General features: G+C 41.7%; 5 protein-coding genes across 6 annotated transcripts; 2 read left to right on the plus strand and 3 right to left on the minus strand.

Moving 5' to 3' along the window:
- The first annotated feature begins 888 nt into the window (after positions 1 to 888).
- Positions 889 to 3,808, plus strand: LOC130691256 (sphingomyelin phosphodiesterase-like). Its single transcript, XM_057514171.2, has 9 exons — positions 889 to 1,292; positions 1,391 to 1,599; positions 1,658 to 1,825; positions 1,897 to 2,124; positions 2,193 to 2,365; positions 2,436 to 2,721; positions 2,789 to 3,064; positions 3,134 to 3,327; positions 3,413 to 3,808. The coding sequence occupies exons 1-9, from the start codon at positions 1,235 to 1,237 to the stop codon at positions 3,582 to 3,584; spliced, it is 1,764 nt and encodes a 587-aa protein (XP_057370154.1). The 5' UTR covers positions 889 to 1,234; the 3' UTR covers positions 3,585 to 3,808.
- LOC130691280 (retinol dehydrogenase 11-like) lies at positions 2,400 to 5,832 on the minus strand. Its single transcript, XM_057514199.2, has 6 exons — positions 5,544 to 5,832; positions 5,192 to 5,428; positions 4,697 to 4,918; positions 4,469 to 4,578; positions 4,298 to 4,387; positions 2,400 to 4,191 (listed from the first exon to the last, which is right to left on the minus strand). Exons 1-6 carry the CDS (start codon positions 5,797 to 5,799, stop codon positions 4,087 to 4,089), a joined length of 1,020 nt encoding a protein of 339 aa, XP_057370182.1. The 5' UTR covers positions 5,800 to 5,832; the 3' UTR covers positions 2,400 to 4,086.
- Positions 5,833 to 5,912: 80 nt separating this feature from the next.
- Positions 5,913 to 7,991, minus strand: LOC130691277 (retinol dehydrogenase 13-like). Its single transcript, XM_057514197.2, has 6 exons — positions 7,715 to 7,991; positions 7,394 to 7,630; positions 6,897 to 7,142; positions 6,582 to 6,691; positions 6,424 to 6,513; positions 5,913 to 6,332 (listed from the first exon to the last, which is right to left on the minus strand). Exons 1-6 carry the CDS (start codon positions 7,959 to 7,961, stop codon positions 6,228 to 6,230), a joined length of 1,035 nt encoding a protein of 344 aa, XP_057370180.1. The 5' UTR covers positions 7,962 to 7,991; the 3' UTR covers positions 5,913 to 6,227.
- Positions 7,992 to 8,077: 86 nt separating this feature from the next.
- Positions 8,078 to 9,772, plus strand: LOC130691276 (palmitoyltransferase ZDHHC16B-like). 2 transcript variants are annotated; one of them, XM_057514195.1, is made up of 8 exons: positions 8,078 to 8,160; positions 8,219 to 8,363; positions 8,434 to 8,625; positions 8,694 to 8,804; positions 8,864 to 8,980; positions 9,039 to 9,119; positions 9,175 to 9,449; positions 9,505 to 9,772. In XM_057514195.1, the coding sequence occupies exons 1-8, from the start codon at positions 8,111 to 8,113 to the stop codon at positions 9,602 to 9,604; spliced, it is 1,071 nt and encodes a 356-aa protein (XP_057370178.1). In that variant the 5' UTR covers positions 8,078 to 8,110; the 3' UTR covers positions 9,605 to 9,772. The 2 variants fall into 2 exon arrangements, with proteins under 2 accessions (XP_057370178.1, XP_057370179.1); XM_057514196.1 differs by having other exon boundaries at positions 9,178 to 9,449.
- Positions 9,768 to 16,660, minus strand: LOC130691243 (U5 small nuclear ribonucleoprotein 200 kDa helicase-like). Its single transcript, XM_057514153.2, has 5 exons — positions 15,328 to 16,660; positions 14,112 to 15,265; positions 13,555 to 14,044; positions 11,244 to 13,483; positions 9,768 to 11,183 (listed from the first exon to the last, which is right to left on the minus strand). Exons 1-5 carry the CDS (start codon positions 16,622 to 16,624, stop codon positions 9,903 to 9,905), a joined length of 6,462 nt encoding a protein of 2,153 aa, XP_057370136.1. The 5' UTR covers positions 16,625 to 16,660; the 3' UTR covers positions 9,768 to 9,902.
- Positions 16,661 to 16,678: the final 18 nt, after the last annotated feature.

Below are 16,678 nucleotides of genomic sequence, written 5' to 3' on the forward strand. Positions count from 1 at the left end.
TTCTGTGAATTCGAATCGAATGGAGAAAATCGATGTTAAGGATCTTTATTTCAATGACAATTTCTGAAATATCTAATAAAATTTTTAACCTTAAAGTGTTCAAGCTATTGTCAAAGCAATATTGCAAGCAACAAGGCCAAAACCTTATCAATATGAACAAGCGGGAGAATGTTACTATTTAGAAGCTTTTATCACCCTTTCCCCCCACATTATGTCAAAAACATTCTAGAAAGCTCAAGCATGAATTTTTAAAAGTTTTTTCGGTGATAGTAGGCTGTGCCTCTATCTAAGGTTCGTCCGTTTGATAAGCTTTTTTCGTTTCACGTTTTTCGAGAGCATAACGCCAACGATATTTTTCAACCACAGATTGTACAAAATGAATACGTATAGGTATCGTGGCAGTGGCTGGCTTTGTAAATGAAAAACTATTCCCTTCTTTATTATTCAACGCACATGCACGTCTCTTCTCACGCTTCGCTATTTGCGCAATATGTTCGTAACATGCAACGATAATATATCAAACAGGGTTTTAAAAAGTTACGGTGAATGTCAAAGAGATAAACCTGATTTCTTAAAAGCCCTTTTAAATTTCCTTTCTTCTCCCTGTTGTGGCCTTGATACCTTAAAAAAGTCAAGTGTAGCATAGCTAGTTTTGTTTGGGGGGCTTTTCCTTATACAATTAAGGACCGATTTCCCTTTTTGCTCTGGGACGCATACAGACTTTCCTTTTCTTCTACGTGAGGAATCCAACAGAGACACGTCCAATTATCAGCTAACCCCGTTGGCGCCTTTTCAAATGAGAAAACTGATAGTCATTTTGTCATACGGGCCTTGAAAAATTTATTTACTTGTATTGTCTATAGTTTATATTGGCTTACCGCTGTGGTTTTGTTGGGGACAGTCGTAAACACGCGTTGTAGAGTGAACAATATATCATATCAACCAGCGGTTTTTTCTGCCGAATCATTTGGTAAGAATCACTTTTTTGTCCTGTAACATTAGCACGCAAGAGAAATCCTTTCGGAGAAAGTGGAACGTAATGTTCCTCGGGCAATTCGACAACACTACATAAAACAGGTCATTCAGCAGTAGAGGCGGTACGCCAGGAATTATATTCCAAGAATAAAAGCCAGGTGAATTCTTCAAAGTTCATCGAAATCAGTCGTTCTTAAGCAGTCTACTCTATCTCGTCAACATCTCGATCTGTGAAAAGTGGTTCAAAATCATTGGGACAATGCGTATTTTTTCGTTGGCCGCCGTCGCTTTGAGTTGCGTATTTTCCACAATTCAAGGTTTGAAAAAGCATCCCTTGAAAGTTATATACGAATTTGTTTTCAAAACTGTAATGATTAAACAACCAATATCACCTCATCTTTTGTATACTTGTAAGGTTTGCCCTTCAAACCAGTTGTGAAGTCAAGCGAGCGGAAGAGCTTCTTGCCTACGTGTTCTCTTTGTAATCTTGCGGTCCACGGCATCTTCCAGAGTTTCGAAATCGGTCTTACGAATGAAGACATTGTTGATAACATCGCTTTGATATGTATCAGTCGAAATCTGTACGACGAAGAGATTTGTCGAGGAGTAGCCACGGATGCTATTGTAAGGGGTTTTTTTTAACGAAATTTGTTGACTTTTACCGATTTACCTTTCTTTGCAGCCCACAGTGAGGTACATCCACAACAATTCACTAGCTGATCCAGGTAACATTTGCGGTATTCTTATGCAAGAAGCCAATTGCACGTTTTCCGATCGCGAAAAGTTAGAGTGGAGTATTGCACCAAGTTTAATACCCAAACCAGACATAGTTCAACTTGACTCACCCCCGGTAAACGTAAAAGCAAGAAAGGAAAATTAATGATTTTCAAGCAATCATTTTTCTTTTTCTAACCTTTCAAGTCAGATGCATCGACGATCAAAGTTCTCCATTTGGCTGATCCTCATTGGGACCCAGAATATTTAGAGGGTTCCAACGCGAACTGTGGCAAGCCTCTCTGTTGTCGAGCATCTTCGGGTCTAGTGGCTACAACTGACGATGAGGCCGGTTATTGGGGTGATTATAGAAAATGTGACATGCCTTGGAGGACTCTCGAGAACGCAGTGAAACACATGTCAAAGCATCACTCGGTAAATCAATGCGTACGGTCAACAAGGATTCTAATGAATTTAGTTGTTTCTCTAATTCATTGTTCTAGGACGTCGCTTATATCATATGGACTGGCGATCTCGTTCCGCACGACATTTGGTCAACAACTCGTGAAGAAAACATGCTTATACATGAAAGCTTACTTAATTTGATAAAAAAATATTTTCCCGACACACCAATCTATCCAACATTGGGAAATCATGATGCTCATCCTGCCAATACGTAAGTTTGAAATAATTCACTATGTAATATTGAGTCGATAACTTGACGCTAAAAATTACATAAATTAAAGTTTCGCAACACCAGAGATAACCGATCAAGATTTGGGTGCCGAATGGCTGTACCAAGATGCTGCTCGTTTGTGGACTAAATTTGGGCTACCAGACGAAGTTTCCAATACCGTTCGTCATGGGGGCTATTACACGACTTTAGTTCGACCGGGACTTCGCATGGTTTCTCTGAACACCAACTATTGCTATACGTTTAACTGGTGGACGCTTACTTCCACAAAAGATCCCGCGTCTATTCTAAGTTGGCTTACAAAGATCCTCGAAGATGCAGAAGCAGCGCTTGAAAAGGTAAAAAATCGACGGAAAAATTCAAATACAAACCAAATAGTAAAAACAAATAATACTAATTAAACAGGTTCACATCATAGCCCACATTCCTCCTGGTAATGAAGATTGCTGGGCCATCTACAGCAGAGAATTCGAGAGAATAATAAATCGATTCGAATCGACCGTGGTTGCTCAATTTTACGGACACACTCATAATGAAGAATTCAAATTATTCTACGATAAAGGAAACGCTACACGACCTATTAATGTAGCCTTCATTGCCGGAAGTATGACGAGTTTCACAGACCTAAGCCCGAGTTACAGAGTCTATACGATCGATGGCGAACGCCCTGATTCCAGTTGGGTAGTGAAACATTATTGGCAGATTAAAAATAATCAAACGTTTATATAATGCTTACAATTTGAATATCAGAGGGTGTTGGATTACAGTACGTGGATGATGAATTTGACGTTAGCCAATCTAAGGGGCCCTACGCATTTACCAGAATGGTTTGAATTATATCAAGCGAAAAAAGAATATGCCCTGACAGATTTAAATCCCAATACAGTGGATAGCTTTTTCTCACGAATGCTGGATAATGACGCACTTTTCCAGTTATACTTCAAGTAAGGGAATCAGAACCAATCATAGAACTTTTAATATCCAATTGGTTTATCTCCTACAAATCTCTACTATTTAAATTCAATTCAGGAATTACCATAAGGCAGCTGATAAAATTATCTCGAAAGGCTGTGATGAAACGTGCCGGGAAACAATTTTGTGTCGATTAATCACCAGTAATATCGCCGAACGAGAACGCTGTAACCAGATCGATCGAAAAATATTTAAAGATTCTGTAGAAGCTGTTGCAGTTGCGCTTTAAATGACACAACCTCTGACATCTTACAAGTATCGAACAAAAACCTATTTTACGTGTAACAGGATTTCTTTGCCCTGTCCTGTGTCGGCGTCTGGCCGATTTGTGCTTACTTTGTGAGCAAGCTAAAAAGGGGTTGATTCTATGGTATTTAAATTGAAGCATAAGTATGCAACTAATCGACATTCTAAATTACGCAGTGAAATATATTCTTTTCGTAAATATAGAAACTAAGAGAGCGTGAATTTAATCGTACTTGGCAATATTTTCACGAAGATATGGAAAAACTTTCGCTTTAACATTTAACATAATAGTAATGTTGAAGAAATAGCCTAATGGATTGCTGTCTGGACGGAAGGATTATGAGAGAGCAGAGATTTTCTTACTTAATTCTAAATTGGTTCTTTATCAGTAAATTACCAAACCAATTTAGATGCTATATGGCGGTTATGATAGATCATTAAATTTCCCCCGCTTATTTGAATAAGACGGACGAAAGAATCGACAATCAAAAGAATTTCTCATTTGATTGAAGATGAACGAGCGTTTCGCTTACATCCCACAATTTTTTTGCCATTCCGCTGTCTTGGGCAAGCTTTGACGGTGTGGCAATCTAAATTGTGTCAAAACGAACGAAATACACAGATTGTTAAGAGGACTGAAACGGCATGCTATCCTTATCGTCATATGGTTTAATAAATGGTGTGAGATTAGCTTACCTTACAATCGCGAAAATACTGTGCAGTCACATTTGCAACTTCGTCTGCCACAGCTAAGTAAATGGTAGTCTGTGCACCTTCCTTAGGGGTCTAAAAAATCGTGATAATGTTTTATAGCTCAAATATGCAGAGACACGGATTAAATGAGCTTTTTAACTGTACCAAGCATACCTTCAAAAAGGGAATCCCAATTATCATCATCGCCGAAAACATGCTGGAAAAGCGACCAAATTCAGTGTACACGGAGCCTGGATGAAGGGAATTCACCGTAATAGCATTTCCTATTTATAAAACGTATTTAAAAGTAATAATAAGAAAAATTTTGTTAAATAGTGTCATAAAAGGTGGATTAAACAGCTCTATTTACTCATACAATAAGAAGGCTCGTCGAATGTTTACCATGGTGTTCGAGCTTGTTAGCTAGTTCCATGCTGAAAAGAATATTGCACAGCTTTGATGTTCCGTAAATTTTATAAGGCGCCAAAAACGTTCCCGCCGTACGGTCTTGAACGAAATTCAGGTCTTCAAAATTCAAACTTCTGCAGAAGTAGCTTATGTCGGAACTGACATTGATGATGCGGACATTTTCTTGTTCGTTTTCGGCAGTCTTGATCATTAAACCTTTTAAGCAACCATTGAATTACAAAAAGTAAAAGATTATTAGCATGAAATACTGTAGATCATTGGCTAACTGCTCTGTAAACTTAACTTAGTAAAATAACAGTAAAAGTAATGAATGAAGAAATAATCTGAAAACTTTTTTCTAGTCTGTGGTAAAAGAGTTGCATTTGTAAAGAAACAATGCATAATGAAAATATAACACAGCTGAAACAATGCTCAATAAATCTTTAATTTACATATTAATAAGTCATCCCTAAGATAAACAAATAATACCTAGTAGCAAATTTGTAAGCAAAAAATGCCCAAAGTAGTTTGATTGCATTTGGTTTTCGAGTCCATCCTGTGTATACTGTTTATTATTTCCACCACACCCAGCATTGTTAATAAGGAGATGAAGTTTAGGCTCATTTTCCAATACATCTTTGGCAAACTGTCTGACTGAAGCCAAGGAGGCCAAATCAAGTTTCTTGACCAAGACATTGCAGTTTCCCGATTTTTGAACAATGTCATCTGATGTTATCACAAAATAAAAAAGAATAGTTTTAAATTCTTTATATCATACAAATGAAATGTCATAAATGTAGCATTATTAACTGGGTTAACTGAATTAAAACCAAATTAATACCTTTCGTTAAAGATGCTTTTTTCAAATCTCGACAGGCTAGAATGATACGACCACCTCTAGAAGCAAGATCAAGCGCGGTTTCTTTACCGATACCAGTATTGGCACCTGTGATAATAATCGTTTTCCCATCAAGTCGTTTAGTACTTTTACAGACTCCCTTCGTGCATTCGATATAGAGCTTAATGATTAACATCAAGATCAGAATAACAATTACACTATTTTGGAAATTGAATGCACTAAATGGAAAAGGAAACATCTTCGATACCTCTTCCTTAAAAAATAACGGGAAACAAATGAACTGCGTACTTTGTATCAAATCGGCTGCTTATTACTTGTACTTATAGGGGAGACCACGACCGCTAGATGACATTAATTTATATCTCTTTACTTAACATGATTTAATTTTCCCCAATGCGGAGACTATGCACCGTCATCATGGCACATCACAGCATTACACACGGTCTTCAATATTTTTATAACTAATTAAATCGCATTTCTAAAAAAATCATCGAAAGCATCGGAAGTCAAAAGCAAGTGTAAAAATACATCGTTATAAAAGAAACATTTAGAGGAATTAGATACAATCGTTAAGTACACTTTAAAGAATTATAAGGAGCAACGACAATTTCTTAAACGCTACCCGAGCTTCCAACGAACGCAAGTGGAAGGACATTCGTGAGTCCATTAAAAAAACTTCTCTTTTGGTTCCAAACGAACAAGCCTTTCGGTTACTTCCCACAATTTTTTTGCGAGTTCCTTGTCCCGAACTAGCTTAGAAGGCTGGGCAATCTGATTGGAATAAAAACATGTTTTGACAAAAACATAGTTTAAATCACTAAATACAAACATTCCATTAACTAAAGATCATTAATTAGTTAACCTTGCAATCGCGGAAATATTGCCCGCTGACATTTGAAACTTCATCAGCCACAGCCAAATAAATCGAGGTCTGTGCGCCTTCTGCTGGGCTCTAGAGTTAGAGGAGGAAACTGTGTTTATGACTTTCCCACGAAAATCAACCTTAATTTTGAAATACACCTTCAAAAACGGGCGATAAAGCGTCATAAGCACGGACAATATTTTGGAAAAACGGGTGAATTCTGTGTACACTCCTCCTGGATGAAGAGAGTTGACTGTGACCGGTTTTCCTGTGTGCAAATCGGATTCGTGAATGAAAACATAAAATTAATGAATCGTTACACTATGATGTGAAGCTCTTCTCTTTTCACTCTTAGACGGATGGCGTCATTTGGTCTCATGCGCACCGAAGGCACGTTTAATGAAAGTTATTATAACAGGTCGGATAATAAGTGTTCTCAACGCAGATAACAATAATGTAAAAAAATTATTTACCAAGAAGTTCCAGTTTCCTTGCTAACTCACAGCTGGAAAGAATAACACACAGCTTCGAAGTTCCATAGATTTTAATGGGCAACCATAGGTTATTTTGAACAGGAGACCAAATCGTTTTGGTGGATCGCTCGTAACAAAAATTCAGGTCGTCCAAGTTCAGATCTCCAACGGAAAAGTGACCATCAGAACCAACATTGACAATGCGCACATTCTCTTCTTCCTTCTCGCCGGTTTCAATCATCAAACCTTATAATCAAACACAGATTAGTATGCATACATCTAAAGAATACTTCACTACATATTCTAACTCTAAGAATTATTTTTATAAATATGACAATAAGGGCGATAACGAGAAAACAGAAATAGCAAAAAACGTTAGAACACAGGGGCTACAAAATGCTTATAGATCGTTTTACGTATGAACAAGACGTTAAAAAACAAATTGGCAATTTGAAATCAAAATAAGTCTCCATTATTGTCATATAATGGCATCATACCTAGTAGCAAATTTGTAAGCAAGAAAGGACCAAAATAATTGGTTTGCATCTGCTGTTCTAATCCATTCTCTGTCGTCTTTTGTTCAATGTCACCACATCCAGCATTGTTGATGAGGATGTGAAGTTTAGGCTCTGTTTTTTGTACATCAGCTGCAAACCTTCTGATCGAAGAAAAGGATGCTAAATCAAGTTCTTTGATCAACACATTGGGGTTCCTCGATTTCTCAACAATTTCATCTAAAATTAGAAAAATTAGGTTGAATGAGTCTAATTTTTAATGTGGCATTCCTGTTTTAAACAATAAAAAAATTTATTACTTACCTTTTGCTACCAAAGCTTTTTTGAGATTTCGGCACGCTAGAATTATGCGTCCACCTCTGGAAGCAAGATCAAGTGCTGTTGCTTTGCCGACACCAGTATTGGATCCCGTAACAATAATTGTTTTCCCGTCAAGTCTCTTCGAGCTCTTACAGATTCCCTTGGTAGCTTCATAGTAAATTTTTAACGCTACCGTGAAGATTAAGGCACCAATAACACTATTAGGGACATCAAACGTAAACACAGACATCTTTCGTAGCCGGAATGATTCATAAGACGAACGTCAGAAACCAACATTTGTACTGGGAAGCAATACCCCGCGATGTTAGTTTAGCTACTTCTTTTTTCGCCATATTTCGGTGACTGGCGCTAGATGCCCTTCAGGATTGTTTTCTTAAAATGAGAATCATATCAAAGTTGTTTTTTGTGCCCAATTTCGTGATATCTAAGTAAGTAATTTAAGAAGTATTTGTATGTACTATTTAACTTTCTTATTTGATTATCCAGAATCACCAGGAAACAGATATGGAAGAAAGTACGACAGAAAATTGGAAACATCCCCCATCTTTCCATAGACTGGGACGATTTGACTGATCGCTTTATTGAACCAATTATTTGGGTTGTTGATCATTTTGCTGATTCCTTAGGAAAGGTAATCAGAAGCATGTAATATTTTTGCCATAGACTTAACAAAATATACTTCTACATTTTACCTCATTTAGATATTTGTCAGTCTAGTCTGGCTTTTAATTCTGTTTATTGTCGGTGTAGCTTACTGGATTGGGTTATCCTTTTATTGGAACATCAGTGCTGAGCTCACTATAGCTCTTGTGATATTTGGTCATTGGATTTTACTTAATGTAGTTTTTCATTACTATATGGCTTTGGTGACACCTCCTGGCCTACCTCCTGATGTATGTGATGTTGTTTGTATGGCAAAGATATTTCTTTACATAGTTATCTTTGCCAAATTTATGTTTAGGCAGAACAAATTCCACACATTAAAGCTCGATGTAAAAAATGTCAGTCAGTCAAACCAGAACGAACACATCATTGTTCAATTTGCCGGAAATGTATCCTTAGGATGGACCATGTAACAGAAACTGGTACCCCCTACAAGCATGGTCATCATTAATTATTATTTGATTACAGCATTGCCCTTGGTTAAATAACTGTGTCGGACACTTCAACCACCGATATTTTTTTCTCTTCATGGCGTATGTTGTATTGGGAATGATCTTCCTATTCATTTTCGGAGCACCCGTCATTGTAAGGTTACCAGTAGAACAAGTCATGCACAAAACTTAGTTTCTATTGTAAGTTCTAGATTCATGAATTATCCAATTCCGACGCTTCAGAGCCTATCGGATATCCTGTCTTCCACAATGGATCTCATTTACTACCTGTGGTAACGAACTTTTTTTTGAAGGCATAGAAAAAACTTTTAATTCAATCCTTCGCAGAAGCAGGTGGAGGAGGTAGCCCCTCCTCGGTCGAGATCGTTGAGAAGGGCTGTCTCGGTAACGGTGTCGATACTCTGTGCAGGTATTCTAGCTGCCTTGGGTGCCTTAGTTGGTTGGCATGCTAGACTTATATCGAGAGGAGAAACAAGCATCGAAAATCTGACTAATAAAGATGACCGTGAGGCTAAACGACTAGAAGGAGACACTTTCGTCAACCCGTATGACTATGGATCTTATGAAAACTGGCGGATATTTCTAGGGCTTTCAGAAGGGAGGTAATTGACCTTCACTACAGAACTATTTCCTGTTACTATGAATATTCTTCGCCAGGACATGGTGGTGTGTTTTCTTTCCATCTATCCATCCTCCGAGGGGTGACGGTATCTCGTGGTGCTTCAAAAACGATCTGACTCATGTATCTTATAAATGATGTCTCCACCGAGCCTAAAATCCGCCCTAAGTCAAGAACGGAAATTCATTAGAAGGCTCTTTTGCTGCGAAATCTAGGTGATCTTTTCTTAGTCACGATTATTTAACTTATGCATATGACATTCCATCAATCAACTCAAGAATGAATACAAAAGTGCGAAAACTGAAATGATTTAGCGCATTTTATTCATAGCGAGCAATATGCTTAGAGGCATGACATTTCTCACAATGTATTAAAAACGAAACCGGTTATAAAACCTGCACAAAAAAAAAAGATAGAAAAGTTTTGGACTTCGTGTTTAGTTGGAACCAGAATCAGAATCTTCAGAATTTGACGGTTCCTTGACATCTATGGTGAACTTGTACTCTTGATCGCATCCCGTATAAGAGTCGCTCATGAAATAGATTGTGTAAGAATGCTGGCCAGGGGTAGTTGGAGCCGTAAAGTCTAGCTTGACTTTTGCCTTCTGTTGCAATGTTTGACGTTTGATGGAAACCAGTGCATTGGCTTTCGGGTCTCCGATCACTACCCACCAGCCCTCTTCGCGTTTTTGAGGGAAGAAGGGAGCGAGAACCGGGCCAACGACCTCATCTTCACGTTCCAGGTTAACTGCCACCACCACCGACTGACCACATACGACTCGGTCACGATCTATCACGTCAAATCCTAATTCGATGTTGGGATAGCGGTTACAGAAGCGGGCAACATCCGCCATTTGTGCTTCACTCAACCCCAACAAAGAGTTGCGTTCGTCGTCTTCCATTTCCATAACATCGAAAATGGTCTCCAGCCCCTTGTCGGTGCAGCGTTTGACAATCTCGGTTGTGAAGTGAGGCAACTGCTTCAGGTACGAATCCTTGGACCACATGGCTTGGGTCACCATTTGCGACAATTCCATGGCGGCCACAGCTGGGGAAAGCCATCCATTTGAGCTGAGGACATCCACAGAAGCCTGGATCAAACGGATCGCCTTGCCAAGAATGAGCTCAGTGTCTTGTTGCAATTCAGCGGGTAGTTGGACACGAGACAAATGGGCCTGCAGCAAGAGGAACGTTTTGGTATGAGGATCACTAAATTTGGCGTTAGCCTGTGGCTTGTTTGGAAGCCTAGTAGCGAGCTGACGCAACACAGCTTCTTCGCCGTGTCGGACTGGAACGTTCTTGTATTCTGCAGCAGCTGAAATGATCTCCAACAAGCCACGAATCTTGGTCTTGGCGTTGAGCGACAAGCTGAACAACTCGATCGTTGTGTAGTGAATGCAGTAGTACGCGGCAATCATGCCCAAGTTGAGTGGACTGACGTCAATTTCTTCCTCGATGGTGATACACTTGGACTGCTCCAGATCATTAAGCGTGCTCTCTACCAACTCGGACAAGTGATCCGACAAGTGCCTGTGACTCACTCCTTGAAGATTGTAGTAATTGGGATTTTGAGTCATGCGCCGGTACAGGAAAGTCCATGTTAAATTGTCGACAGCATCTTGTTTGTTCTCAATAGTTTTGGTGACGATTTCGGCATTGAAATGATCGTGGAGGCAATGATCGAGATGGCTTTCGATCGGCAACGGCTCGTACAAGAACTAAATAAAAAATTGATATTTATTTTAAGAAATCCAAAACTTGTCATAGACTGTAAGTACCTTTTTGTAAAAATCTTTCTTGGAAGATTGACACAGGAGTACACATTTGGCATCGTCGTCTTCGCGTGGCCGATTAGCTCTTCCGGCCATTTGAATCAAGTCGGTGATTGGATAATCATCGTACATGTGCTGTTGACCGTTGTAACTTTGCGTGTCCATGATGATCACAAGATGGGCGTGAACGGAGACGGCCCAACAAAGGGTACGCGAAACAACAATGATTTGAATGGCTCCCAGTTCAAACAACTGTTCCACGATCCTTCTATCTTGGACTGTTAAACCTTCATGTAGGTAACCAACACCTTGCTTGAGTGTCTCGTGAAGCGTTTTGTCACTTAGCCGCTGGATGAAAGGTTTGATGTCCTCTAGCTCGGCATGAAGATATCGTTCGGCATCATTTTCGGCTGCAGCGTACGTCAAGATGTCGAAGGCTGTAATACGAGACTGTTTTCGTGATGGAACGAAGACAAGCACAGGTTTTTTTGGAGAATGTTTGCAAATGGCATTATGCAATGGCTTAGCCATGGCAATTAGACGCGACGCGTTGTGAGTGATGTTGAAACCCTGGATGTGAAGTTCCAGTGGGATCGGTCTCACATTCGGATGGAAATTGAAGCTGCCATTTGCTGGGCAACCCAACCACTGCGAGACGTCCTTGGCATTGGCCAGCGAGTGACTCAATGCCACCAATCGGATGGGTTTCTGCAATTGGGCGCCGATGTAACGCATTCGCGAACAGACCACTTCCAGTGTAGGTCCGTCTCCTCCTCCCAATAGTTGAAGCTCGTCGACGATGAACAGGTGGACATTCTGGACGTTCTTCCTCTGCTTCCAGCGCCGCGACAAGACGTCCCAATGCTCCGGAATGGAGATCAGAATATTGGCTTTGGCCAAAAGCTTCAAGTCGGTACCCGTTTCGCCTGTTAGCATTGCTACTTTCTTGCCCAACCGCGACGCAAACTTGTCTTGCCAATTGATGAACAGGTTGTCGGCAAGTTCTTGATTGGGTGTGACGTAGACACAGCGGGCTTCAACTTCCGCCACTCCTTCAGCCAGTGCTTCTTGTTCTTTCTGGCTGAAGAGGCGCAGGATGGCGAACTCGGCACAAATTGTTTTTCCAGCTCCAGTTGGGGCGCCAATAAAGACGTTGTCGTCTGTGTTGTAGAGAGCGTTGAACACTTGCGTCTGGATGGGGTTGAACTGCTGGAACGAATCGGCGTAGAGAGCTTCGTATGATCGGTTGCGTAGAGCTGTGACGGGCAACGGCTGCAAATCCAAGAGCTCCGTCGGTGGGGGATACTTATCCGGCAAAATCAAGTGACGGAATGATACGGGCAACTGAGTTTCCGAAGAGATCCAGTGGTCCGATACAACACGAATAAAGTAGTGAGGGGGCAGAGGTTCAAATACTGGAACAAAGAACTTGACCAGATGTTCATCTTGGGCGTAAATAGCCTTCAAAAGGAAGTATTCGTGGTGAAGAATAACTTCAGAATCCACATCTTCGACAAAGATCCAGAAAGCCTCAGCTTTGCCGTGAATCTTGTCGTCCCACTGGAAATCGGGCGTGATCGTCAGCTCCACTTTGAGTGTCGAGCGCGTGATAGGCTGAATGTGGGTGGACAATTCCAGTTTAGGGAACTGATGGACGTACTTGTGGATTGTCTTGCCCAACTTGGGTGCACGGATAAGTTCTCCCATTTCAGTAGGGCCCAGATCGTAGAGCCGTTCCCATGGCAAACTCTTCTTTTCGAGCTTGCGGATAATTTCTTCCGGCATCTTTTTAAACTGTCGAAGAGGCGACATGGATTGCCACATGCGACGGTTGATCATTTTGCTCAGAGACAGGGCTTTGTCGGCAAGCTGAGCCCAACCTCGGCTGAGGACCATTTCAAAGATGGCGCGAATAAGACGGCCAGCAGATTGGGTGACGTAGACCATATCAGCCATCAAAGCAAAGCCCTCCAACTTGAGCTGTGAAATGTAAGCTTGAAGGAGAACGTTGACTTTGGCGCTGGGTTCCTCGATGCTTTCCTTGATGGGAATCGGCACGCGCTCCATCAACTTCTGTAACTCCAACTTTTCTTCGTCACGCACAGTAATGTTCCGGAACTCGGAAGATAGCGAAAAGACACGGAAGAGTTCGATCTCACTCAGCGTTGGTTTGAGCAACTGGTTGTAGGTGGCCATACTTGCGTTGGTGCAATAGTAATGACTGGCAATCCTACCCAATTCCGTACCTATATTCAAAATGCAATAACACATTATTTGTGGGACGAGGCTAATATAGACGTTATAAATTTCAATATACCTTGTAATTGGCCAGATTTGCGATCGTACTTCAAGAGTTGGCTCTTCTCAAGCGAAACAGCAGCTGTATGGATTAAGTCAGCTCTGTGTTGCTCCAACGTAGGATCTTCTTTCAACTTGTCCACTGAAATGCCGTAAAGCTGGGGTGAGCGAAGCATTCGGATGTACAGGTAGGTATAACTCAGCCAATGAACGGCGTCTTTGACGTTTTGTACTGTTCCCGAAACGATTTCAGCATTCAGCATGTCGGGCAATTTGCTAACCATCTGGGATTCGACGGGCAACTGTTGGTTTTGCAGCGACAGGTAATACTGCAACTCGCTGTGGTTGGTGATGAGAATGCCTTCACCTTTGGTGTCATACTGAGGTCGTCCAGCACGACCCAACATTTGCAGGACATCCAATGAACCCAGTTCGCACCATCTACCCTTTTCAGGGTTGTAGACTTGTGTGCCTTTGATGATGACGGTATGGGCGGGCAAGTTAACACCCTAATTAAATTAATAATGTAAAATTAGTGGAACTCTTTACAATAACAAACAGAATGTTGTATAATACCCAAGCTAGCGTAGCTGTTGAAACAAGCAATTGAATGTGACGATCAGCAAACAAATCTTCAACCAAAGCACGATCGACACGGCTCATTCCGGCATGATGGATGGCGAAACCGTAGGGTAGCAAATCTTTCAGCTCTTGGTTCTTGACTTGCTCGGCTTCATTGCGCAAGACTTCTGTTGAAGCGGATCCCTCACGCAAGAATGCACCTAGTGAATCTTTCTCTAGGCAAAGATCACGAATTGAACGGGCTGTTTTTCCCGTTTCTTTTCTTGAGTGAACGAAGACGAGAATCTGATTCTTTCCGGCATGTTCCATCACCTTTTCGTAGACGATTTCGTTCATAATTTGGTACCTCTTGACGGCCTTCTTCTCGGTGATGCCCACATATTGTTGCTCCAGAGGCACAGGACGATAGCTGTTATCGAAAAAGAAAAGGCCCGTCTTGGGTCGGACACGCAGGAAAGTGGCCACATCTTCGTAGTTTGGTAGAGTAGCTGAAAGACCAACCAGGCGTAGATCCTCTTGAGTGGACTCGACAGTCCGAATGGTACGAGCTACCAACGCCTCCAGAACCGGTCCACGATCGTCGTGCAACAGGTGAATTTCGTCGAAGATCATAAGCTTGACCAGTTGAGTGTAAGTTCGGTCGCCTGATTTTCGGGTGATGATATCCCACTTTTCTGGAGTGCAGACAATCACTTGAGTCTGGGCAATTTCTTCACGGCTGAGCTGATGGTCGCCCGTCAATTCGCCAACTTTCAGATTGAAAGGAGCCAATCTTTTGCCAAAGCTGCCCACCATCTCTTGTACGAGAGATCGCATGGGTGCGATGTAGATGATCTTGAACTCGTCGACGCGGATGGTTCCGTCCGGATTGATGTGCTTGCCAAGTTCTCGCATCATCGTAAGTAAAGCTACGTTGGTCTTACCGGCACCAGTTGGAGCGCAAATCAACATGTTCTCATCAGACTCTAAGGCTGTTTTGTAGATTTTCGACTGGATTCTGTTGAGTGTCTTGAATCCTTCAAACGCCGGCTGGGCGTAGGTTGGAAGTTTGTCAATAGGGATAAGCATTTCGTCGGCATCGAATGGTCTGGGTTTCAATGGCGGTACGTGAACTTCCTCATATCCTTTGCGCTGCTTTCTGAATGAACCTGTAAAAATCCATCTGCTTAAATTTTGCGCTCTACAATGCAGTAACATATAAGGATACTACCTTCTGGCAAAGTGCATTTTTTATTGGCCATAAAATGCGAACCCTGTGCAAACGCAAGATCCTCCAAATCTAGAAGTTCGCGTAGACCTGGAATGCCACTATAACCTTCCTGTCCTCCGTTGCTGCTGCCCCCGGTTTCTTTCGCAGCGTAATTACCTTGGCGCGATGAACTCTTTTTGGAATCCACTTCCATTGGTTCGAGTCCAGTGTCGTCTCTCACTGTATCTAGTTGACGCAGGATTTTGTTCAGATGGGGATTGCTCTTCATTTCATCTTGAATGCTTCTTCTTTCTGCTTCACTCTGTGCCGATGCTAGCAACGAGCAGTACAGGATCATATGTCTGTTTTGTTTCAGCAGCTTGATGAAATCAAAGCAGTCAAAGCCAAGTAGAACGACTAGCTGGTTTTCACATTCTCTCTCATCTTGGATATTCTTGAGAATGTTAAGCACTTCGCCGGCTCTTGCTTGTGACACCATGGGATCGCTGTAAAATTTGGACAGCTTCCTCTGAAGCCAGTAGGCATCAATGTCAAGCGGGTGAAGTTTCTTCTCCTTTTTACCACCCAAGTCCACAGCGACGGCATCTGCGTGAATAGCGTGGTCTGTTTCAGCTTCTTCGGCTTCGTCTTCACCATCTTCTTCATCGCCAATTTCTCCGTCAACATTGTCGTCTTCATTTTCTTCATCTGTATCTTCAAATTGCACATTAATACCATACTGGTCATCCATCTGCTCCTCTCCTGTTGCCATTTTCTCGTCTTGGCCCCAATCTGTGATCTTCTTGCCGAGGTTGACAAGGAGGGCAAACCTTTCTTCTGGAAGGGTGCCAAGCATAGCCTCTGTTTCCTTCTTCTTTTCTTTATCCTTGAGCTTGTCATTCTTGAGGACTGTGAGGACTTCGTCAGCTGCACCACACAACACATCCCTGGGTTGGTCGCTCAAAGCTTCCTGGATGAAACTGAGTAGTACTTCGTAAGTCTGTTTGGTGTCTTGCGTTTTGGGTCTGTAGATGATGCCAGAAAGATCCTCCAGGTTGTCGCTCTGTAATGGCCCCTTACCACTGGATTTGCCACCAATGTCAGTTTTGCCGGGATCACGCTTCTGACGTTTGGCCGGTTTCATGCGCATGGCTTTGTCACCCATGCGCGTCCCTTCCAACTTCCCGGTAAGGGACATAACCTCACCGGTGGCTTCATCTCGAGCTCGACGGTCGATTAAGCGAACGTCAGCTTGTAAAACCAAATTTGAATTGGCTTTATACTCGTACTGGAGCGAACGTGCTGCGGCGTCCGCCATTTCTAATGGTTGCTTGTCGTCTTGTGAAGCACTAACTTTCGAACAGCATACGAA

Source organism: Daphnia carinata, chromosome 1 (genome assembly GCF_022539665.2).
Source record: "Daphnia carinata strain CSIRO-1 chromosome 1, CSIRO_AGI_Dcar_HiC_V3, whole genome shotgun sequence".
Lineage (NCBI taxonomy): Eukaryota > Metazoa > Arthropoda > Branchiopoda > Diplostraca > Daphniidae > Daphnia > Daphnia carinata.

Bases quoted from the DNA above. Each gene is read 5' to 3' on its own strand.
- LOC130691256 (XM_057514171.2), top strand. From the start codon at position 1,235: ATGCGTATTTTTTCGTTGGCCGCCGTCGCTTTGAGTTGCGTATTTTCC. The intron at 2,125-2,192 runs GTAAATCAATGC...TCATTGTTCTAG, and splicing joins ACATGTCAAAGCATCACTCG to GACGTCGCTTATATCATATG. The intron at 3,328-3,412 runs GTAAGGGAATCA...AATTCAATTCAG, and splicing joins CTTTTCCAGTTATACTTCAA to GAATTACCATAAGGCAGCTG.
- LOC130691243 (XM_057514153.2), bottom strand. From the start codon at position 16,624: ATGGCGGACGCCGCAGCACGTTCGCTCCAGTACGAGTATAAAGCCAAT. The intron at 15,266-15,327 runs GTAGTATCCTTA...GGATTTTTACAG, and splicing joins AAAATGCACTTTGCCAGAAG to GTTCATTCAGAAAGCAGCGC. The intron at 13,484-13,554 runs GTATATTGAAAT...TTTTGAATATAG, and splicing joins CAAATCTGGCCAATTACAAG to GTACGGAATTGGGTAGGATT.
- LOC130691276 (XM_057514195.1), top strand. From the start codon at position 8,111: ATGAGAATCATATCAAAGTTGTTTTTTGTGCCCAATTTCGTGATATCT. The intron at 8,626-8,693 runs GTATGTGATGTT...ATTTATGTTTAG, and splicing joins CTCCTGGCCTACCTCCTGAT to GCAGAACAAATTCCACACAT. The intron at 9,120-9,174 runs GTAACGAACTTT...AATCCTTCGCAG, and splicing joins GATCTCATTTACTACCTGTG to AAGCAGGTGGAGGAGGTAGC.
- LOC130691280 (XM_057514199.2), bottom strand. From the start codon at position 5,799: ATGTTTCCTTTTCCATTTAGTGCATTCAATTTCCAAAATAGTGTAATT. The intron at 4,919-5,191 runs GTATTATTTGTT...GTTGCTTAAAAG, and splicing joins GCTTACAAATTTGCTACTAG to GTTTAATGATCAAGACTGCC. The intron at 4,388-4,468 runs GTATGCTTGGTA...ACGATTTTTTAG, and splicing joins TTGGGATTCCCTTTTTGAAG to ACCCCTAAGGAAGGTGCACA.
- LOC130691277 (XM_057514197.2), bottom strand. From the start codon at position 7,961: ATGTCTGTGTTTACGTTTGATGTCCCTAATAGTGTTATTGGTGCCTTA. The intron at 7,631-7,714 runs GTAAGTAATAAA...TTCTAATTTTAG, and splicing joins AAAAGCTTTGGTAGCAAAAG to ATGAAATTGTTGAGAAATCG. The intron at 6,514-6,581 runs GTGTATTTCAAA...CTCTAACTCTAG, and splicing joins TTTATCGCCCGTTTTTGAAG to AGCCCAGCAGAAGGCGCACA.